We start from the raw sequence: 23,861 nt of genomic DNA, 5'->3' as shown, positions 1-23,861 counted from the left end.
TGGAACCGCTGGGCAAAAATACAAGCATACACAGTGCTTCAAGAGCCGTAAAACATGTGTTATGGAGACATTATTTGGTGTCTATGAGTGTAAACAATTTTAAATAAACAAATGAGAAAGGACTGTACAAGCATTTTTAAAAGCAAAAAACACGCTCCCCCCTCCCCGCGAAATCTTTGATTCATTCTTTTTCATTTCTGAACATGTAAATCTTAGATTTTAGCATAATTAAAATGTTGGCGTATAACAAACCGAACTAACGGCGTAGAAGACAAAATAGCAGTTTTTCAGATGGACGTTTAAAACAGATGCGTGTTTCATCCCAAATCCTGCTAGCATCCGGATTCCCAGATTTACCTTCTTTTGAATCTCATATAATTTACACACGCAGGAAAAAATAGATGTGGCCTGTAAAATCGGCAAAGTAGCTATAATTAACCCTATATTTTATCTCTCAGGATTATTCATACTCTTCTGCAATACCCAGTTTGTTGTTTCTAATGAAATCAAGGTGTTATTAAATAGCCTTAATGCTGAGGAACAGGCTCGTCTGCGATTTTTAACATGGAGCAACATCGCCATCTAGCGACCATCCGAATTAAAAATCCCCCTAGCCACACAAACAGATGAATCCAATAAAAACAGAGTAGGGGAAAGGTGGAGGGATGGAGGCGCGGGGAGGGTGGGGGGAGAGAGAAAACTTATTTGTTGAGGGAGGGGTGAAGCATGGAAATCGGGAAACCGTTCTTGACATTTTGCGGATAGGTGGTTATAAAAAAGTAAAAGCAAGCCCCAGAGTTTTCTGCAAACTATTCCTACCATCCAGTCTTTTTAGTAGCAATAAAGCAGGGAAAACGGGTTTGCTTCTGAAAACCACTATTGTTTCCAATTCCGAGACTAAACAATTGGGCATTCTCCTCTGGAGGGGGAAGGCTAGGGCTGTAAACAGATAAAGAGCTTCCCAAGCCCAGACGTCTCGCCAGAACTTCTGTGTATGTGTGTGTGTGTGTGTATGTGTGTTGTTGTTGTTGTGAGTTTATGGCTCGGGATTCTGGCAGCCTGGAATTGCTAAGAAAGAAAGAACAAAGGGAAGCATCCAGAGTGCTGGATTTTCACGGCATCTGCAAGAAAAGAATAAAGAAGAATAAATTAACATACTCCCTTCCCCCCACCTCCACCCCTTTAAAAAATCCCTTAAACAAAAACTTTGTATGTGATTGAGGCTGAAAGAAGAGTATTTACGTGTTGGGTTTCCCCACATCCTCAAGTCATTGTAGTAATTTAGGAGCTCCTGAAAGTTTTCTTGCACTGTTTGCTTTACAGCCGTTTAGTTCTTTAACCTTCAGAAATTTATACCCTGTAAAGTTTTATAGCGGTCATATTCTTTTATTGCAGCACACTGCACGTATTTTTTTATGACAAGTTACTTCCCTTCCTCTCTTTCTCCAGTAAGCTCCAAAAATCTTTTAACTTATTTTGTTTTCTTTGGGCTACCCCATAGAAAGAGGATTTCCCCCCCCCATCTTTTTAAAGTAAAATGTTGCCTTTTAGAGCACTCTTTCTTTATGTTAACAAAATTAGGGGAAAGAGACTCTTGACTGTATTTCTCATTGTTTCCTGCTGATCTGAACTTTAGGGTCTAATTTTTTTTGTTTGTTTTACTTTCCAGGCACTTATGTTTCTGCATGAGACATAAAGTGTAAAACGACTTCTAAATCAGGAGTTACTGATCAAGCCCTGGGGAAAAGGAATCCTATGTTATATATTCTGGTCATTCCTACCATAGGTGGGAATATTTTATTTCGTTTGCAAAGAATTTTTTAAAATTCCCCACTCACCTTATGGCCATTGTAGCCTATCTAGATTTAAAATAACGGTGCATCTAACCCAAGAAGGAAGGTCTCAGAAATACTTTGCAAAATTGATTTAGAAACGGAGTAGGTTAGAGTAGAAGCCAGGAAACACTTACTACACTGGAAATGAATAAATTTCATTTCTTCTATGGACACTTTTCCCCCACCTACACTGGCAAAAAATTGATCTTTATAATACACTTAACGAGCCACTATAGAACTCAGGAAAACACAATGAAAATATTTCTAAAATTTTAGATGAAGCAGTATAACACAATGAGAAATCGGTATTGTTGTTCTAAAATCGATTTTTATTCTGGAGCATTAAACATCTGTGGAAAATACATTTGGGCTTGTGCAACAGAAAACAGGGTTTCCAACAATTTGTTCTTTAAAAAAACAAAATCCTCTACTAAAACGAAGTAACATTTTTTACCATATTTAAAAAGCTTATTTCATTGTTGCCTTAAAGATATCCGCTCATCACCACAATGCTAAGGAAAGTGAAAAGAGATGTTATATCCTAGACTCCAGTAGATTGAACAAGTGAATTAAGTTATGGGTATTATTTGATCGTTTGTTTGTTTATAAATAGTAAGTGTTTAGATAAGCCTGTCTTGGATCAGTATGGAACCATATGCCAGATTTAGGCAGTATATTCAGTTCGTTAAAACTAGACTTTAGATTCATTTGTCCTTCTTTAAATGAAGAGAGAGAGAGAGAGAGAAAACAAAATATAATATACAGAACCTCAAACTTTAACAGGCCCAATCCTTGCTTTTCAATTCAGATGATTTTGAAAGTAAACCCAATGATCCTTTCCCCTTTTTTTTTCAGCTCAAAATGGGGGGAAATCCTGGTTTTTTTGAATTTCTTTTGAGAAGGAAAATTTCCATACAATGTGAAGTTTAGGTTAGATTTAACACACTGACGCTCTTCAGCAGTTAAAGTTGGAAAGTTTTACATGAGAAAGTCGAGGCTTAACAAGCATCTGAAGATTGGCCTTCAACATTTTCAGATCTGGTTTCTAGTCGACTGAAACCTTTCTTTTAAAAATGGGAGAAAACTAAACTTGTGTAAATTGCAGTGTACAGAACAGCGCCGCTATTGCCTCTGATCTTCAGATAATCTGAAAAGCAGGCGCAGGCTCCGAAGATGAAAAATATCCCTCTCGAATCTCTAGTAGTATAAAAATCTTTTCCTAAAAGTACAAGCAGTTTTCTTGTCTATGAAATTAGAATTGTATTGTTCTGCTCACACATCACCAGAAATATATTTCTTTTTTCTCCTTTTACATTTTTTTTTGTCATTAAAACTTGCCACCATACACTGTGTTATTCCTAGAAAGACTTTTGGTAGCTTGGTATACAAATGTGCACACGAAAAAAAAAAGGTAGGTTTATTTTGATCTTCTTCATCATTCTTTGAAAAGTAACAATTGAAGATCTCAACGTATACTCAAAAAGCAACATTGGAAACAAAACAAGCGTCAACGTCCACAGAAACACAATCACAGACACATTTTACAATACCCACCATATAGTCAACTTGTACTAAAGTTACTCCCCCACCTCCCTATCTCCCTCCCGCTCCTCTCCCACCCTTATTTCCCCCCTTCCCACCCCCCACCCCCCCCAAAAGTTAAATCTTACAGAGCGATAAAGGAATCACAGTCGTGGTTGGACGGGTATAGAGAAACCTCCAAGAGAGCTTTTAGATGAGAATTCAATTCCTTCCAGCATGAAATGAGACCTCTTTTGTAAACAATTAGGATACATATTTGTTACGTTAAATGCACACACACACACACACACACACACAAAAGCCAACCACAAGACAATCACAATTCTTTTAGGTCACTCAACCAGTAACAGTGTTCTTTTTCGTGTGGAAATGCAACAGCACGTATTAGAGTGTAATGTAAACAAGGTATCAGTGTAAAACGTGACTAACTCCTTTCTAACAGATCAGAAGGAAATATTCAAGTATAAACTTCTTATCTGAAATATCAGGGGAAAGAAATGTACAACCAACAGCCGTGGCACTTTACCTCTGAAACAATCTAATTCTTTAGGAAAATTCATTTCACAATAAATTATAAATACTCTAACACTAAGAACACAAGTTTACCTTCTCTTATAGATCTACTTAGGTAGGGTTTTTGTTGTTGTTTTCTGTTTGTTTTTAACTAGAAAAATGTCATTTTCCCTCTAAAAGTTAGAAATAAGTTGGAAGGGGGGGTCTTTTTTGTCTTTTTTTGTTTTTCTTTTTTCTTTTTGTTTGTTTGTGGGGGGTTGTTTTTTGTTTGGGTTTTTTGTTTTTGTTTTTGTTTTTTTCTAAACAATTAACACTTTTATTCTGATAGACTTTTCAAATGATCCCGTATAAAACTACCAGGTTGGGAAGATTATTTCTAAGATTATACTAAATTCTCTGGTCAAAGTCACTCAACCACCACGGAGCGATTAAAACAATTTAAAAACTAAAACAGAGGCGCAGTGGGATATTTGACTGTCATTAATCTGAATACACCGGTATAAAGTTGGTGAATTGAAAATGGTGTGTTGTATGCAATTAAACTCGAATTTTAAGAAAGTGTCTGCCTTCTAGTAAATGGTCTGGTTTCTTTGCCACTTCAATTTATGTATGTGGGGATCGGTTAAGAGACACAATCATGTAACGTGATTACAGAAAGACAATGGGATGTGTCGTGGGCATAGACTATGTTTATTTATGACAAGGTAGTGGTGGTTGTTGGAATTTTTGTTTGTTTGTCTTTCATTTAGAAAATAAAGGCATCATATCCTGACGGCAACACAGGCTAGGGATCTGGCATGTCTACACTGTATGGGGGAAAAAAAACCACAACAAGGAACAGAAACAAAACTCAGCACGTGTCCTAAATCAGGATTTTCACCTTCACATTAGTAGCTTTCTAACTGGCAACAATACGAAAAAAATTATAAACTTCCGGCTTGCAAAGGTGGAACCAAATCCCCCCTCCCCACGTTTTATGTGTCTTCATTAGTATAGTTCGGAAGCTATCACCCATAAATATAGAGGAAGCTGGGAGACAGAGCATGGTATTTGCCTCCTGTATCTTATTCTTTGCCCTGTTCCTTGTTCATTTTCTTCATTTTCATCCTTCGGTTCTGAAACCAGATTTTGACTTGTCTTTCACTCAGGTTGAGGAGTCTGGCCACTTCGTGTCTACGGTCCCTGGTGAGGTACATATTGAACAAAAACTCCTTCTCTAGCTCCAGGGTCTGGTATTTGGTGTAAGGGCATCTTTTTTTTCTGGAGGAGCGGGCATGGAGCCAGTTGGCCGCTGGGTTGGCTGAAAGACAAGCAGTAAGGTCAATAGTCTGTATCCTGTTCTTTTCTCAGAATGGTCTTAATCAATAATACCACCAAATTTATATAGATGAATAAATGCCCACTGAGTTATGAGGTACCAGGAAAAGGCTACTTGAAAAGCATATACGTTGACAAAAGTATATCCACCCACCTGGGAGTATGGTTGATGTATAGGATCCCGATCCTGCAAACAATTACGCACGTGCTCAGCTTGACCACCTGCAGTGGCCCCATTGTTTTCCAAGGTAGCACGATTAAGCACGCCCTAAAGTGTCTGCAGGATCGGGACCTATACGTGTATAGATGCATGTATGTGTACATGTGCCTAAATCCACACACACACGCGTGTATGTAGATGGACAGAGAGTAATTTAGGCATCTATAGGCATATTTTGCAGATATGTGTGTATACATAGGACTATATCCATTCCTATCTGCATTGTACTTAAGAAAATACATAGATTACTTCTGAATAAGGCATCAGTAAATCATGCCTATTTTTGTTAAGTGCCAAGCAATAATCCTAATAAACCTCCCTTCGGTGGGCTCTGGTCAATGTTATCCAGAAACACAATTGCATTTGCAGTTGTATTATAAATGTAAGTAATGCAATAGAAAAGAGCAAAGTTACATACACACCATCCCCCTCCCCGCTTAACGTGGCATTGGAAAGAAGAACATTTTATAAACACTTTCCAATAATTTCATCGAATCAAGGTGGAGACAAAAAGATTTTGGAACAAAGATCAGAAATAAAGTCTGATGAGTACAGTATCCCAGATCATTTGCATTAACAGCACACTAGCTTTAGGTGCCAAAGGTATGCTGGTGAATTTGTCACCAAGAAGGTGTGCTGAAATATTTTTTGGGGGAGAAATGCTTTGCACACTTTTACTAATTACATGTAAACATTGAACTAACTTGGGGGAATAAAATGAAAAGATTATGACCCAGATCACAGTCTTCTGTTTTACTTCCTTTGCCTCTTCTGAAATTATAGATAAAGTCATAAACCTGAACATAAATTAAATGGAGCATTATATTTAAAAAAAAACACGCACAGACCAACACAATGTTTCCTCTACGTAAAAGGAAATGTATTGAATATTTTAAAAATAATCCTGTTAATCTCCCACTGTAAGTACTGCATCTTACAAATTTGCACGGCTATTTCCTTAGTGGAATTGACTTGATCTAATATGCAGAATTAAATATTAAAGAGGAAGAAAGCTGTTAATAATTGATACCGTTAGTCCTGCTACCTATCTTTTAATGGCAACGGAGAGGCTCTTCTTCATAAAAGATCTTCTTGGAAAAAAACATGACATTTTATACAGGAAGAATAGGTTGATCTAGTGACTCTACACAATGCTTTAACCCAGCAAAGCCAATGAGAAATGATTTTTGGGGCAGGTCGTTCTTTTAAAATCCAACAAATAAATGAAAATCTTGTGATGGCACGAGCTTCCTTATTATGTAATATTAAAAATAAAATGAAACAGCCAGTGAGAGTGGTGGGAATGCTCTCTGAAAATCAGCTCCCTCTTCCAGTCCTGTTACAGATTTTTTTGCTGGCATTCTATCAACATCCGCCAAAATCAAACTGTTATTTAAAACACAATTTGCGTCTTAACCACATACTGTAGAAACCACAGAGTAGCCTATTAGCGTGGATACCTGCACCTTCACAACGCTGTCCTGGACAAGATTCGTATTTATTCCGTTTCAGGGACATTGAGCACCGAGCCTGGCTCTGTTAATTCTCCCAAATCATTCACCTCACTCGCAGTTTGTTCTGGATCTCTGCCCAGTACAATAGACTAGGACTTTCTTTTTGTGCACGGGGTAAGTTAAATGATGGACATAACGCCACCACTGCACACCAAGAAACTGTATATTTTTATTTGGAATCACGTAGTTGCAATTGCAATACCCGTTACACGTTGCAAAAATAAATAAAATAAAGATAATTTAAGAGGGGGGAGAAATCAATGTGTAATTACACATTCTAAACATGCTGGAGAGTTATTCCTTCGGCGAATATTGCTCCTGGATACACTATGAATTGGGCTGTCAAGTTCGTTTTAAAAACGTGTGCATTCCATGCAAAATATTTATAACGGGACTGAATCTTGACTGGTTTCACCCTCCTCTTTCTAGACTGAGAAGAGCCCTGTTTTACCTTTCAGGTACAATAAAGAAGCACGAGCTAGCGAGAAGCTGACACGCGTGATATTTTGCTCGAATGTCCTTGTTTTGTGTCTAAAGCTGTGTGCGTGTCCATCTAAAAGTGCAGCTTTATACATATATGTACGTATTATAAATGCAAGCGTTTGCTCCACGTTGCAGAAAACAATTCACGAAAGAGACACAGGATTTGGTTTAACAGGTCACCAATCTGCTTCAGTACAAATAAAGACTTAAGTTCAGACCCCCTTTCCTGTTTGGAAGCGTGGCTCTGAAGTATTCATACCCTACATTTCATAAACAAGCAAAAAAGAGGCAACTTGACAGATGAAACAACGAGGCAGACCGTCAGCTTTGGATCTCTCAAGGTAAATAAGAGCAGCTAGCATGAAATAGACATTGTTGCTGTTTACTTCTCCACGTGAACTCTTCCACCTTTTTCTTTTCTCACCCCCTCCCCCGGTTTTATTCCATTTTTCATCCTCCATTCCCTTTCCTCCCAATATTTACGGTTTTTTTCCCCTCCCCACAAACATCACCCTTTGCTAGGAAAAGCGACAGTTTTGGAGCTTTGAATGAGTCTGGAAAGAATGCATGCCAGCAAAGAGGAAGGCTTGATCAAGCTTTTTGCATTTGCCCTGGACTCCACACTGCGTAAGGAGTTTTAATCAAAGCAATGCCATTCTCTTCCCCACCACCACCTCTTTCCACCACCACCACCTCCTGTCCTTTAGGTTGGCACCAGTAATCTGAGAGATTTTCTTTCAGACATGATTTTAACTTTGCTTTGCATTGTCCCGTTTTATTGCACCGCCTCAGCTTTTATACTGTTTACTTCCTCACTTTTATAACTTACTTTGATCTGGCCTGTCTTTGTCCTCGCTTCCTTCACAAACTTTATTGTCCTCGAAGCTGGGCCTTTGATTGGAAACGATCGCCTCCCTTCCAGCAGAAGTTTCTAAATTGTACTCCTGTGCTCCTTGTTTATGGACTTCCCCGGGGTGCCCCAGCAGAGGCTCTGATTTAACTGATCCCTGCCCGGGTATGTTCTCTGTTCTGGGCACTGGATCCAGCCAGCTTCGTAGATACCTGCTATCAGAAGGGACGCTTTGATGTTGAATATATGGATGATAGACCGAAGGAAGGGTACCAGAAGAATGTGGATTCAGAGGAGTCCAGGAGGCGCTGAAAACTGGAGGTTTTGGCTGGAAACTACAAGAGGGGAATTCTAGATGATCATTATGTCCAGCTTGCCTGGAACTTGTATATTGCCCAGTTGAAAATTTAGCTGAAGGCGAGTCTTCACTGTCATGACTTATAATAGAGTCGACATAATAATTGCTAAGAGTCCCAGAAATGGACATTCTCAGACATCATACAAAGCACGGTTCAATGAAGGGAAAAAATATAGAGAGAGAGAGATAGGACAGATCTAGATTTGTACTCTACCCCCTTCTCCAACTTCCTAGCCAACAAAGTACAGTTGGGCTGCTGTGTTGTGAGCTCCTAGCAAAATGATTGGTCAAACTTTTTTCGAGCGCCTGATAAAGCGTCCGTGGAGGCGTAAATCAATCGAAGGCGAGGGGGCTGAGCAGCGCTGTCATTCGCCCTTGCATTCCATATCAAGGATGGATTGTTTTATGTTTATGCAATGTTGCAAAGCGTCAGTAGTTTAGAAAGCCACGAAACATACAGTGAGGGGCTAATACGCCTTCATAGATTTGCTTCTGAAACATAAGGGGCGGGGGGCGGGAGAGAGACACAACACGCGGATCTCTCTAGCTTTAATAACCATCGTCTGGCGGGGAATAGAAACGAAAGCAAATCTTTGCCATTCAGTTGCCCAAGTGCAATTGTAACAAGCCGGAGAATGTGGTACAATTCGGCCAAAAAGTTAGTTATTAGAGAGAGACGTTGATGCATTGTTAAACGAGGGAAGGCGCTGTGGTTATAAAGCGTTCACCCTTCTGGAATGGGTCAAAACTTGGATTCTTAACACAGGAAAATAACCGGAGTAGATTTGAAATTTCAGATGTCATTGTAATGTATCTGACATCATAATTTTGCCGGGCGGACCATAATACCTCCATTGTCTATAGATGGGTTTGTCTAAAACGGAAAAAGTAAGAATGCATGTCTCGGTACTTCACCAGTGTAACCCCAGGATTGCGTTGCTAGGGCTGAAATAGTCGCATATACCGCTTGAAACTAGAAGCCTTCCTTTAACTTTACAAGGCTAGTAAAATACAGTGTGGCACGGATCCTGCTTTGTTACAGAATGCGTTACACTTGTGACGGTTAAATAGTTTAATAACACTTACATTAGCTTTCTTTGATTTTTATAGCCTTGAATTTATTGCCTGTGGAAAAGAAAAGGGGGGGTGGAGGGAAGGAGGCTTTCACATTGTAGACTGCAGCTTATGGCTCGCCACCTACCCCACTCCCACATTCACATATATGCATGTATGAAAAAAAATCCACTTGTATGTAAACATGATTTTTTAAAACGGGGTGGATTTCTTTTTGCTAATAGCTCAGGAAACGAGTAACAGGCTTTAAACGAGATACAGCTACTAACTAGTCTGGACCGTAGAGGAAACAGCGTCCGTCCAGCCAAATTATGGCAGATGCATTCTTTCCAAGAGGGTTACACTAAGATTTTAAATGCTGGTTAAATTCTGCTGTGACTATGTGCAAAATTATCCCCGGTCTTCAGCTGAGCTATATACAGTCTGGACGGATTTGCCTCCTTGCATCTCTCTAGAGTTCTTCTCCTAACACAGAATTCTTTTTAAAGTTAATCGAATATAACTTGCTCAAAATATTACCCATTAAGAATATTTTCTAAGTGTACTCTGATGTATATTTGATATGTCTTTAGGAGTTTACTAATAATCAGATATTGGGTGTTAAGTAACCATCTTCCAGTTAAGAGAAAGCAAACCAAATCTTTCTCCTCTCTCTCTCTTACTATATAGATAGAGATATAACACATAATGTGTGTGAAATATCTCTAAGGCAGAGGCATTTTACTAGTGGAAAATGTTAAAGGCACTTAAAAGCCAATCCCCAAGCCTTCTGCATTTTCCCTTAATTCCCACAAAATGTGTCTTATGTAAGCAAGTGAGCTATAGAATGTGTAGAATGACATATGTCTAAATCTCCTGGATGTGTCTTCTTCTAGATGAGTTCTTGTTAGTAAATAGGCTCTTCTCTAAAATAAATCGGGGTGGTGGGTGTGTAAGGATTGTAAATATTCAATCCTGTATTTAGTATTTTTAATCACATCTATACATACATCTGGCAATAACAACAAAAGTGCTGTTTCTTTCACGGTTTGCAGACCCTTCTATGATATGTTCATATCCACTGGTCTGGGGTCTTGAAATAGTGCCGGGAATACATTTGCACAGGTGACGAGTCCAACTGGTTCAGATTCTACCCTCACTTACATCAGGGTAAATCCAAAGTAACTCCATTTCCAATTGGATATAAATCGATGGAAGAACAGAATTCTGACCCACTAAGTTCCATGGGGCTCCTCATAATCATAGTTACTCTCTTGGGTAAGTGTGCGGGACCGGGCTCCTTAAGGAACAATCTCCAGTGTGTACCAGTAACAAAAAGGGTTTGTGTAAAACGCCTTGGGTAATCCTTGCGTTTTCTAACTTTTTTTAAAACTTCCCTAAGAGTCGGAAAGGCTCCGAAATGAAAATACCCCGATGTTATTAAAAGTGAAATACGAGCTTGCTGAGTACTTTGTCATCTTTCTCAGCTGTATTGCCTTACAGGAATGATTTTCAAAACTCAATCTCTCTCATAACGGATTCGGAGGAACTCTCCAAATGTTATGATAGCTTGAAAAGGAGTGGACAGATTTAAGTGCATTGTGGCCCTCAAACTTGGTTGGCTGGTGGGAGTGTGTTTATGATATAAATGATGGATAAACAGCCACGGCGGTGGTGGTGGTGATGGTGAATAAGTGTGTGTGGAACTATTGAACATTAATTGAAGCCAAACACCTGTTCTGGGGTTGCAAGATAAATAGGGCATGTCTTACCTGTAATAAATATATTCTTGGAAGAATCCTGGTGCACCTCCTATAAATAATTATGAAGCATGTCAGCTGCTGAGTATATAATTTTCTGTAGTATATAAATTAAAACCAAAAAGATTCCAAGAGCCTAACGCTGAAACAGAATCCAAAGGTCTTGGGATCCCTAGTGAATGGAAACCACACAAGGAGATCTGCAGAATGAATCTATTTTGGCTACTTTGGAGGTTTCTGTTTGTCCGATGGTTTATTTTTAATTTGCATCACCCATATTTCATCTTCTTGTATCCTTTGGGGGGGGGGGGCGAAGGAGGGTTGGAGGATGGTCTGCATTCTTCTTCACAGCTATATTTTAATACCAAATCTATCTGTTGTGAAGATGCACTTTTATGTGTGTACTTTGGTGTACATTGTAGAGAATTGGATGATAATAATAACGACACACACCAGAAACTGCATGAAAAGTTCAGTGCTTTGCAAACAACTTGGACCAGGAAAAGCAAAAGAGAAATTGACTGTATTAGAGATTCTCAATGTAAATTGCACGGGTGCAACTTTGATATATTTGGACAGATGACGTACAAGTTCTGCTTGATTTATGTACTAGATGGATTCATTTTAGAGCTGTGCATTTATGAACTGGATACAGGAAGCGGAACTGGGAATAGTTATTTCCCAGAAATCTAGAATAGCCGCTTTTTTTAGTTTTGTTTTCAGCATCCCTGCCAAACTTTCCAAGTCCTTTTGGCTGTGAGGAAAAATGCTAAATATTTTGTGCTTGGACTGGAAAGCCAAAGCTTTTTTGAACCCAGCTGCTATTTATAAATAATATTTATTGTTTACGGGAGGGGAAAGAAATAATTTCTAAATAGCTCTTCCCATTGAAATACACATCTGCCAAATTTCACCCTGAACAATCAGCTACTTGGGCTGATAGTTCTCTGCTGAAAACAGCCAAATATAAAGTGTGTTTTAAATACGAAGATTATAACTCGGTGTAACAGTCACATTTCACTGATTTATAAGATCTGGCACAAGAAAAAAAAAGACGATCCATTTCTTACCAAAACCATAGTTACCTCCCCCCTTTTTTTTAAAGAAAAAAATCTGTTATTAGAAATGGCACCTTTTCCCATGAGATTTTTCTTCCTTATCTTCCACTTGAAGAAGATGGAACCCTTCTGCGGACACAAAAGCTTTGATCCGGTATTCCTTTCTAGGGCAAAAAACCCATTGACCTCAATAGTTTTATCTTAAGACAGAATTGGGTAAGGATTGTAGGAGTTCTGAGCCAAGAGGCCAATATGGCGTCTGTGCACAATGTGTATCATATCCTTTCATTTAAGAGAATTTCACTGTGTCATGCAGTTTTTCTTTTCAGTACATAAGGGCAAGATGGAGTGAATAAAAGTTGGGAATGAACTTCATAGCTACCGAGCGATTGAAGGGCCAGATTCCAAGATAACCCCAAATCCCAAATATCCTAGCGTTCATTCGGCAGCTGGGAAGAACATTCAGCGTTAAAGCATAACAACCAAGCTAATAACTGATTAAAAGGGAATAAAAAGAGAAAGGAAGCAGACTTCAAAACTCAGCATAAAACAGTAGCACAAAACAGAATGTTTACATTTACACGAGTCTAAAACGTTATGAAAGGAAATTCAGTCAGGGGTACTTGCAAAACTCATGAGGAGGGCGAATAATAAATAAACAAACAAATAAATAAATAAATAAATAAAAATAATCAAAAAGGTCCTGAAGAGTAAAACCTTTCTTTCAAAAAGTGAAATAAGTTTCTGTAGCCTAAAAGCAGAAGCATCTACCTTTACCACTTCCTGTGTTGCCTCTGAGTATGAATACCGCCGTCTGTTCAAAATCCGCAAGTGGTGAGTGGCGGGGGGTGGGGGGGAGGAAATCCTGGTCTGAAGAGAAGCAAAACAACTTACACATGTGGACAAGAAACGAAACTTTACTCTGGCTAAAAACACTATCCGAAAGGAGGGTTGTAATCTTAGCTGTTAATAACGCATTTAGACCCCTGGTACAGTAAAACCTTGTGTGCCTTTTAAAGGACAAGCTGTGGGAAAGAAAATTAAAATAAAAGTGGGATTCTTGCTTTGAACCAGTATTGTGGCTTTCGCCCTTTGAAAGAATATGATAAGTTGTTTGAAATAAGTGGGGGTCTGAGTCTCTTCTGGCTGCATGTGGATTTTCACACATGGAACTCCACTGACTTCCGGAGAGTGGCTGCTGGGTTAGTGGAATCCGAATCGGGTCTTGGGATAGAATTGGGACCCAAACATATTATTGGAGGGGGAAGAGGGAAATGGAATTAACAAGCCATGGTAGTGAGAGAAGGCCGGTGGCTTCCACCCAGGGACAGAAGGAAAAGAAAAGCACACTAGAATTAGGTCGTTAAATAATTCCTTCAATAAAATCTATAGCATGAGACCTTGCCAAAAGAGAGAGAGAGAGAGAGAGAGAGAGATGGGGGGTATTCTTTCAAATAGCTATTTTTACAGCACTTTGCCAACAGCTTAGACTCATACTGAATGGGGTTGAGAGAATTTTAGGTAGACTGGAGCGCTGCGAAAGAATAAGATGTTGGGGTTAATTTGGTGCATTTAACAGGAGTTGTTCATTGTCATTCGTGTGTGTGGCGGGGGTGGGGGAGTGCAGAGCAGGAGCTGATGTTATTTTGCAAACGAATCCGTTATTATACGGAGCTTTCTGTAGCAATCCCAGCATCGCTGCTTCTCCAGGTGAAGTCGCTCTTATCCTTCTGATTTGGAATGAAAAGAAAACAAACCGCTTCAGATATAAGCCAGGCAAATCAGATGCATCATGGCAACTAGTTTTTAATTCACATATAGGATGTTTCCCCTTTTTCCTTCCCACCGCCCTTTGGAAAATAGACCCAGTTCTGTTTTCAACCGTGGGGGTTCGGGGGGGGGGGATTCTGATCTCAGTTACAGCACTGTAACTCCATTAGCTTCAATGAACCCTGCTGCTGTCTTTACATTGGGGCAAGTGAGATCAAAATCTGGAGGCCATGCCTTTACAAGACAGGTTAGTGTTCGCCTTATGGGGATACTATTACCTAATCGTTGATTATTAACTTTGCAAGATTGTTCATTTCCGGAGCGATGTTCTGGTGATAACATAAATATCACTTTGTTTCTATTATAAAGACTTACAGAACTTATTACAAGTATGGAATGCAAATAGTTTTATGCTGACTTCCTCCCGCCCCCCCCCCCCCGTTTTTTTTTTTTTTCCTGAATGGCTGCTAGTTTAATAGGGAAGATGGGCACATTGCCTACAACAATCACCAGTTGCAGGGATAAAGCATGCCCCTGGTTAAAGGCTATAAAACAGTTTTTTACCATTCCGACCCTAGAATAAACTGAATTCACAGCAATCCTTCGGCTACAGAAGAAATAGCAGATAATATTCTAAACTTGGATAACCCCTCCATCTTTAGTAATTCGAAACTCAAAGTGTGAGGCAAGCACACTTAAAAAAAAAATCTCGCCCCAGACGATATAATATTTACTTTTATGCTCATTTCAGAAACTGGTATACAGAAAGGTATTTCCATTCTTTGATATCATTACACAGTATAAATATAGTTTTTAGGAGCCTACTAACGTGGAATATTTTAGGTTACTGAGAAATAACTTTGATCATCAATATTTCTACCACAGTGGGAGGCTTGTATTTAAATACTTTTGCATGCATTATCCTTGGTTAGCTTCATTTGAAGATCATATCTTTTACGTTAAACGATAAACGGTTGTTTTACTACTAAACCGAAAACAAATTATCTACAGCCTCACACGGAGGCGCGTGTGTACCCACCTGTAAAAATATTTTTAATTTATCAGTATAGAAAAACACCAATGTGCACGTGGAGTACATAAGTAGCATCTGTTCTTAGTCCATATTATGTTAAACTCACTTTGTAGCTACCGTGTCTATTTCGAATGTAGGTAGAGAAGAAACAGGAGATCTCAAGAGACAACCGATTGCACAGTACCATTCAAACTATGTCTGATAAATAACTGAAATAGAAAGGTTTCAGAGTAGCAGCCGTGTCAGTCTGTATCAGTAAAAAGAAAAGGAGGACTTGTGGCACCTTAGAGACTAACCAATTTATTTGAGCATAAGCCTTCGTGAGCATCCGATGAAGTGAGCTGTAGCTCACGAAAGCTTATGCTCAAATAAATGAAATAGATGCATCTTTGTATGCATCTTTGCAATAGGGTTTATAATGAACATAACTTAATAATTCGGGGCAACTGAAGAAACCTGGAGGGAGTTTTAGTGTGTTCCCTGAATTAATATTTTATAATTTAAGCATAGATGTGGATTTCTTATTCAAAAAAAAAAACAAAAAAACCCTCCATTCCCTTTATATACATAAAGGAATTATAGAATATATTTTTAAGAAGTCTCCTGTTGGGAACGGATCCTGATCCCACGGAATTTAGCAGGAGCAGGATGGAGCCCTTCATCAGTCGTTAAATTGTTTTGTGCGTCATTATACATTCTCGCAAAACGGCATTGAAACAGAATTTTGAAGGAAAAAAACAAACAAACCCCTGTCTGCATAATCCCTGATTTTTATTCTTATTTTTTGCAAAGCTAACAGGGACTGTTGCCAACTTGCTTAGCCCTTAGATACTAAAAAATTCGTTAATATGGTTTGAGTTGACAAATAAATAAATAAATAAAGGAATAAATAAATAAATAAACGTACCTATCATTTTCCTCTGATCCAACTGCCTGAATAAACAAAATCGAGGAGAATAACTGGAGTAAATCAGGTAGTTTTATGTTCTTGTGTTTAAAAATAAAACCCCAACAACATGAAACTACCTAATTCACAGAGCAGTTCTAGTTCTTTCCTGGGTCAAAGGCTAAAATTACCAAGAAAGGCGCCCGGGCGGCCATTTTGTTTGACATCACTTACAATCTGAACTTTTATAATAGAAAACAGTTGCTAGGAAACAAAAGCAACAAAAGGGTCTTTTCAAAGACAAAAAACCCCTACGATTTCACGAAATATCCATTCAGATTATTTCCTATGTACAGTGTCTAGAACGGATCTCTCCTGCAGGAGTTTACAAATAGTTTACAAATAGACTAGAGGAACCAGTAAAATGCTATTGAGTTTGAGAAACAAAAGATTATCTCAGCTATAAATAGAGCACAAAAATTTTAATAAACGCAAATGAAAGCATCTTTTCCCGTGTGAAAATATTTTTTGAAAAATCTGATTTTTGTTAAAAAAACAACAACCGCCAAATATTTGGACAACTTCCTGCTGACAATAACAATAACATAAAACCAGTGAATTCTGGAAATCAAAAATCATAATTCATTTTCTCTCTCCCACACCCCAAAAAGTAAGTATAACTTAATCCAATTTTTCAAAAAGTTTGAATCGATGGGAACAATAGGAAGAGCATCGCCACATCTCTTCTATAGCTATAACCTAGCAACCTTAAGGAACTTATCCTTTTTTGCATTGAATATATAAATGATATGTTTACAGTGATTATATAAAATAATTACCAATTTTATAAAGGGGGAGAATTAGACCTAGCAAGCTGAGGAGAGGGTGAGGAAAGATGGTTGGATAACAGCCCCAAAAGGAGTTTTTGCTGAGGTTCAAGGTTCTGTGAGATTTCCTTAATTCTTAGAAGACTTTTAGAACTTTTCAAGAACATGAAAGGATTTAAATTTAGATTCCTTTAAAATATATAACACTGAGATTTTCTACTTCAGTTTTCCTGCTGCCATCTTTTTTTAAGTGTCATAAAATATAAATTAAATGTCTTACCTCGTGCGTTGTATTCTTCTATAAGTGGGTTAAATAAATAAATCAACTCACTCGAAAGACAATAAAGTAAAGATAGCCATGTTTCTAAAGTACAAGTTTCCTAGCGTTTAAAAGTTCATTAGAAGAAAAACCAAACCAAACCAAACCCACCACAACAACTAGTCCGAGTTCAAGAGATGCAGGGAGGAGCCTGAAACTTGACTATAACTTAGCTTCATTTCATTTGCAAAGCCTTTAAAGACTGGACGGGGTGGTATATAAATCTATTGTACCGGAAATACAATAAAACTTAGCCATGTTGTTGAACTTCAAACAGTTTACATCACATCAGGTGGTGAACAGAAAGAAAACACAGATTTAAAAGAAAACACCACAACACCACCATCCAACCATACATTATAAAAAGAGAAATAATTGACGATCAGAATATCAAGCAGCCTAGATTTTTATTTTTGTGCAATATTAGACCTTTTTTTGAAAATTACAAGGCATAGAAAAAATATTAGTAAGCCTCTCTGGCATCGACTGGGATTTAAAACAAAGATACACTTTTTATTTCAAATGTATCGTTTCGTTTTTGATCACAGTCATGACTCACAGTGCACCAGAGAGGGGCAGGTTCAAGTTTAAATCAAACTCTGGAAAAAAGTCAAAAGGCTATACTGCTATCAAACTTTATTTGTGTTTCATTGACAAATAATCCACGCCCCACACATGTCAAAACGTCTTATATTGAATTCTATCTGCTACAGAGATTTTTTTAAAAAAATTGAAACCACTAGATCAAACATTTTTCATTTATCTTCTTCAAAGCTTCCAGCGTTGGAGTGACATTGGTACTGAGAGCTCTTCCACTTATACAAAACAACAAACTGAAAGAATATGTTTATCATTGAGCTTTCACTGCTCAAATTTGGAAATTAAATACACCCCCCCCCCATCAAATTACAGACTGAAACATAAATAAAACGACCTAGATAAGTGTGAAGTACAAAACTGCATGTGCCATATAATTTCACGACCAGGTTTAAAATAAATAATGGAAAGCTTAATAATAATCATAATAAAACTTCATAAACTATATATTGGGTTTAATCCTTGAGCTAGAATAACATTTTAAAGTAATGGGATTCCCCCACCCCCACCCCCTTTCTGGCTGTTGCGAAAGTTCTTCAAAAGGTTTTAAATTTAGGCGTCACAGACCAGCTCCTGCTCTCATATAGTTAATGGATATCTTAGCTATAGGACAACTTCCACTCGTCAAGAGATACCTGCTAAAATAATTAATAGGCAAGGGAAAATGAAAGTGTATGCGTATATATCAATATATGTATATCTGTGTCTGTATCTATTTTTTTAATATATATATATATTATATATATTATACATATATATATGTGCTTTTGACGCTCAAGTTCTCATTATGTTTTATTTAGACCTGCACCACGCTATGGTTTTATTAGAATATTGTTACAACAGCTGTTTGTCAGGGTTCCCATCCATCAGAACTAGCCTCTGGGAGTATTTGTCATCAGTTCTGTAAGAGTGGGGGAATATTTTCAGCCAGAATGTGTTACATATGGAAGGTGCTTATCGCATTTAAATGGATAAGATTAAAAAGTTGTCTTAAAAACCCTTACTGTCTAGCATTGTAGGAGCGCCATTCGAAAGAAATGTCAGTGGGGCTATTACTTTAGAGTGAGTTCTTTTTAACTATGCTTCATCCTGAAGGATATATCACAAACAGAAAACACTACGTCGGAATATTTCTTAACCACATGGTTTAAGAGATAATAAAATATATATTTGAAACCCCTTAACATTGTTACAGCAGCGGTAACAAAGACAAAAAATAAATATTACCCCTCCCTTTCTTCCCCACAAATTGATTTGCGTTGGTTTTATTTAGTCACTTGTCACAATGAGAACAGAGCTGTTAAATTCTGGTCGCACCCAATTATCTTTGGTCATTTTTTTTCAGTTTCATTCTGCGGTTGTGGAACCAGATTTTGACTTGTCTAATCTGTGAAGCTGGCACTTCGTCTGACCTCTAGGCGGCGCTCTCTGGTCAAATACATAAAGAAGAATTTCTTTCCCAGCTCCAGCGTCTGGTATTTAGTATAAGGGCTTCTTTTTTCCTTTTCACCCTTTGCAGTCAGCCAGCTGCCAGTTATAGCTGCAGCTTTTGAATCCTCTGCCAAGTATAAGACAAACATTTGTAACTGTGTTTTGATGCAAATGAAAGAAAGAAAGAAAGAAAGAAAGAAAGAAAGAAAGAAAGAAAGAAAGAAAGAAAGAAAGAAAGAAAGAAAGAAAGAAAGAAAGAAAAAATAATTTTCTATTCATTAAAAGAGTCAGAAAACGCAACTAATTTGTCCACTTTAAAAAAAAAACTAGTTCTCTGTAAACCAACTTCAGAGGAAGGTACCTGAATTTAGACTGTCAGTAACAATCTTTTAGCTCCTTTTTCACTGAACCCAAGTATCTGTTGTGAATCCCAGATAAAAGAAATTGAATTATGCTTTTAAAAAAAGTTTCTGTAAGGCATGGAATAACCAAGATTTTCCAGTCCCAAGCAGCTTTATATGAGATAGCAACCCAGGAATGAAATTAAAACCAGAAGCCTTTATATTACACAACTGCGTAGTTTTACAGTTTTCTTATTACCAGCGGAACCCACTTTATTATATTAGTAGTTCACTGATGTTCAGGCGTACATAAATTAAGCAAATGCATCACATTTTGCGAGGACCAGTCTTACAATGCAGACTCAAAGACTAAAGCCGCAGCATCATACATGGCGATTAGCAAATTAATACAAGGCGCGCAGTGAAATAACCCTGATCAGAGATAATGAAACGACACAGCCTTCGTCTCCGAAATTTAGACGCGAAAGCGATTGGCTGGAAATGTCCACAGGACATGTAAGACTCCAAGGACCAGTGAAAATCATATCCAGTATAAGATGTCATATCCCACCTTAATGTGTGCATGTACTAGAATAAAAGAGTGGTGGAAAAAATTAAGGGGGAAAAAGATATAATATAATATATAAGATATAATATAATCATCCTTGCAAAACTGAAAGAGACACCATCAATTTGTAATTTATGCTCAATTTTTTTTTTAAAGCTAAAGGTAGCTTCAGGTATTAGACCTGCTCCTGAATCCCCCTGCCAGTTGTCTGTGGTTTTACAATTACATGTTAACAATTTATGATTGTATTGAATACTATTTGACCTCTTGTTGTGGTAAAGTTTCCCACAAAACAAAGGAGGAATTGACTGTGAAAAGTGAACCTGACTTGACACAAGTTGCTGCTGTCAAATGGGCACAATTTAAAAAAAAAATTCTCAATCTAATCTCTTTCAGTCATTTTCGGAGACAGGTGCAACGATAGAAAGTCAACATGATTCAGAGAAAAGCGATTTTTTAAAAAAAATCGACGGTGTCCATTTAAGTGAGTCAAAGAACTCAATAGGAAGCCATTCGACACATCATTTTGGTCCGTCCAGCATACACCTGAACATATTGAAAAACAGCTGTCAGTGAATGTGTTTCCAGGGCCTAAAATCATTTCTAGACTGAGTCATTTTCTGGATAGAAAACCCTAGAATCCGACCCACACCTTATATGTCATTACAGCATGATCACATCCCCCCAGTATGTGAAGAATTAAGCAAATCGAACTGTAGGAGCAAATTCTGTTTTCCATGATATAGATCCTTGTACTTAAGAGCAGAATCAGGTCTCCCAACAGCGGAGAGGAATTTTTCAGACACTAAGAAATATATATAAAAAAACCCCTACGGACCTGGTTCCCTCACAGTTAAAAGTTTTCTCAAAATACTTCTCTTATTGTCTGCAGGTGCTAAATATAAGTGAACGCTTTGTAAGGAAGATAAAAACCAAAAGTGTTCCTCTGTGGCAAGGCACAAACGCTAAACTATATTTCCGCAGCAGCGTGCTTCAGGTTTTGTTTGCTGCTTTGTTTTTAATGTATTAGAGGTCAATAGCCTTGTTTCTGTGGCTAATAAGGGACATATTTAAACACACATAATCTAGTTTTTAATGCAGTTGGGGTTAAACTGATTGTCATGGTGAACGCCAATCCTTAAATTCAGCACGTAACTTTAGTCACATGAACAATCCCTTAGACAACTCACGTGAGTAAAGGCTTTCATGTGCTTGGCAGGATCGAGCTCTCAGTGTGAAAAAAAAAAAAACCCCAAACTTTATTTTTAAATCTTTATTGGTCTCTGCAGACGCTGCAAAGTTACTGACTCAGTCAGTTGAAATGTTCTTTAATTAGTAGTAGAGTATTTTGGCAGAGTGGCTAAGCCTTAAAAAGTAATTTAGCAGCAGGTACAGCATAATATAGGAAACATTAGGTTGATTGCCATTAAATAATGGAATATCAAAATGTTTTTTTTAAAAAAAACTTATTTTATGATCCAATGAGCAGTCCAATCTGTATATGCACATTTAACTTTACCAAATTAAATGTTTAGTCTAGTTGCTTCACATATAGCCTCAAGGGATCATAGTGTAAACCCTTTTCTTTCAGGCATTAACCTACCAAAAAAACTTCGAAAGATTACAACATAACCAGTTTTCAGGGTTGTTGGAGTTTTTTGTGTGTGTGTGTGGTGGGGGGGTCGTTTGTTTTTTGTTTTGCTTCGAGTACTTTCATCCAGTTACCTTGATTCCAGGGATACTTTTGAAAGAGGTTTAAATCTTTCTAATAATTCTCCGTTGCCAAGAATTAGAACTGCTGATTGACAAAGGCAGTCCAGGGAAATATACAAAACTATGCTCTTATTTCAATAAAATATTCAAATTGCTAACCTCAGGTTAGTTTCAGAGGGGAATACAGTTAAGAATTAATGGATTCATTTGTTTAAATAAGCCCGTTGCACTAACAGGTCGTTTTCACGGTTTTCAACACTGTTAGTAGAGAACTAGAGAAAGTAGGGAACTTCCAGGAAATTGCACTTAAAGTTACAATAATTGTGAAGCAAAATGTATGTCTATCTATCTAAGCTCTATGGAGAAACAGCACTATAGACGTGGAGAGGAACATAAACGGACGAGTTCTCCCGAGGTGGGTGGACTTGGCAGTCCTGTTGAAATGACCGCATAATTTCAAGTCTAAGAGACAGCCCTTCTTGTCCACTCAAAGGATAGCAATTACATAACCAATATAAATAGCGCCGTTAAAAATGTATCAGGAAGCAAAGAAATTAGGATGGCTTCGTGAAAATAAAAAGGGTAACTTGGCTAAAGCGAGGTAGTCCATTAAAAGTGCAATCTCACAATTTGGTGCTTTTATTATGAAGATCCTGGTTGCAGTTTAAGAAATCCCCACCCTCACGTATACCCCCCAGCAGAAAAGTCCTCTTTGCCATTTCAATACTTGTGGTGAGTCCACAATTTTGCATAGCCTTGGTGATTTCATTTTAATTCGATTTCTAGGGTCGAAAGCGATAGCTGTTTTTTTAAAGCCATGTTTGATTATGGACTGGAACGATGACCTCCCTCTCCCCCAAATACACACAAGCTAAAGGAGACACATATGGGGGAGGGGGATTTTGCCTCAGATCCAGACATTTAGGGAAAAACAAGGCAAGGCAAGGCTGGCTTTAGATAAATATTTCAGAGGGTTGGAATTAAATTATAATTCAAAAAACAGGTCTAATGGGCAGTTCATGTAGCTAAACTGCCCTGGAGTTTCCTACACAGGTGTCTGCAAGTCTGATGAGAAGAATGCAACATTCTTTGGAATCTACACATGGGAAATTATCAGGGCTCAGCAGGTTATGAAAAGAAACCCTCCAAATTAGTTCCCCGGTCGCCTACCCACCTTTATTCCAAACGTACTGTGTCCATAACTGACTTACCTGTCTGTCTGTGACTTTGGATCTCTTAGCTAGAAGAATATCAGGGCAAAAATGCGTTTTCGTTTACGGTACAGCCTAGACATCGCGAAAAAAAAAATCTTTCCAAGCGCTGGGTTATTTTCTTTTATTTTTAAATCTTTCCTATGGGGCCACTCAGGAATGAGGGCTGTAATTGAGTCGGCCATGAATGCTTGGGTGCTGTAAATTAATTTTTAACTAAAGGGTCATTGTGTTAGTGAGGGGAGGGGGGGAAGCCCACCTTCCCCCCCCCCTGCCCTCCCCCCCTCCGCTCCTTGGCAGTCTGGCTAAAATCACCTTGTTTCGACTGCAAACCTGCTTTTGGCCTTCTTTTTTTTTGCTTTCTGTACCCACCTTGTATTTCTTGCGCCGTTGGGTCGTCTTTAGGCCTGTCTAAAAGTGAAGCCTCCTGGAGGAAAAAACGCTGCTCTTCCGTTTTCCCCGTCCCGGATGATCCATAGCCGGGTTTCAGTCTAATGGAAGCTTCATAGTCCCCCTTTACAGTATCCGAGCAAGATGACGAAGGGCTGCTTTCTCGCCGGTGCCCGGTAGCAGCAGGAGGGGTGAAGTGGTCAGGCAACGAAAGCACCTGGGAACCTGCCGGCTTGGTGGCTACCTGGGGCTGGGAAGAGGTGCCGATGCTT

At 38.3% G+C, this 23,861-nt stretch overlaps 1 protein-coding gene across 9 annotated transcripts; it reads right to left on the bottom strand.

The window, feature by feature from the left end:
• Positions 1-3,489: 3,489 nt before the first annotated feature.
• Positions 3,490-23,659, bottom strand: HOXB9 (homeobox B9). Of its 9 annotated transcripts, XM_073325738.1 has the most exons (7): positions 17,300-17,424; positions 16,214-16,239; positions 15,313-15,515; positions 13,275-14,233; positions 11,458-11,497; positions 8,254-8,609; positions 3,490-5,190 (listed from the first exon to the last, which is right to left on the bottom strand). In XM_073325738.1, exons 4-7 carry the CDS (start codon positions 13,669-13,671, stop codon positions 4,955-4,957), a joined length of 1,029 nt encoding a protein of 342 aa, XP_073181839.1. In that variant the 5' UTR covers positions 13,672-14,233; positions 15,313-15,515; positions 16,214-16,239; positions 17,300-17,424; the 3' UTR covers positions 3,490-4,954. The 9 variants fall into 9 exon arrangements, with proteins under 9 accessions (XP_073181839.1, XP_073181843.1, XP_073181838.1 ...); XM_073325742.1 differs by lacking the exon at positions 8,254-8,609 and having other exon boundaries at positions 13,275-13,373; positions 15,413-15,515; XM_073325737.1 differs by lacking the exons at positions 15,313-15,515; positions 16,214-16,239; positions 17,300-17,424 and adding an exon at positions 23,572-23,659.
• Positions 23,660-23,861: the final 202 nt, after the last annotated feature.

This window comes from Lepidochelys kempii, chromosome 27 (assembly GCF_965140265.1).
Source record: "Lepidochelys kempii isolate rLepKem1 chromosome 27, rLepKem1.hap2, whole genome shotgun sequence".
Classification (NCBI taxonomy): domain Eukaryota; kingdom Metazoa; phylum Chordata; order Testudines; family Cheloniidae; genus Lepidochelys; species Lepidochelys kempii.
Note: the sequence above shows the minus strand (reverse complement) of the source record. Positions and strands in the feature narration are given on the sequence as shown.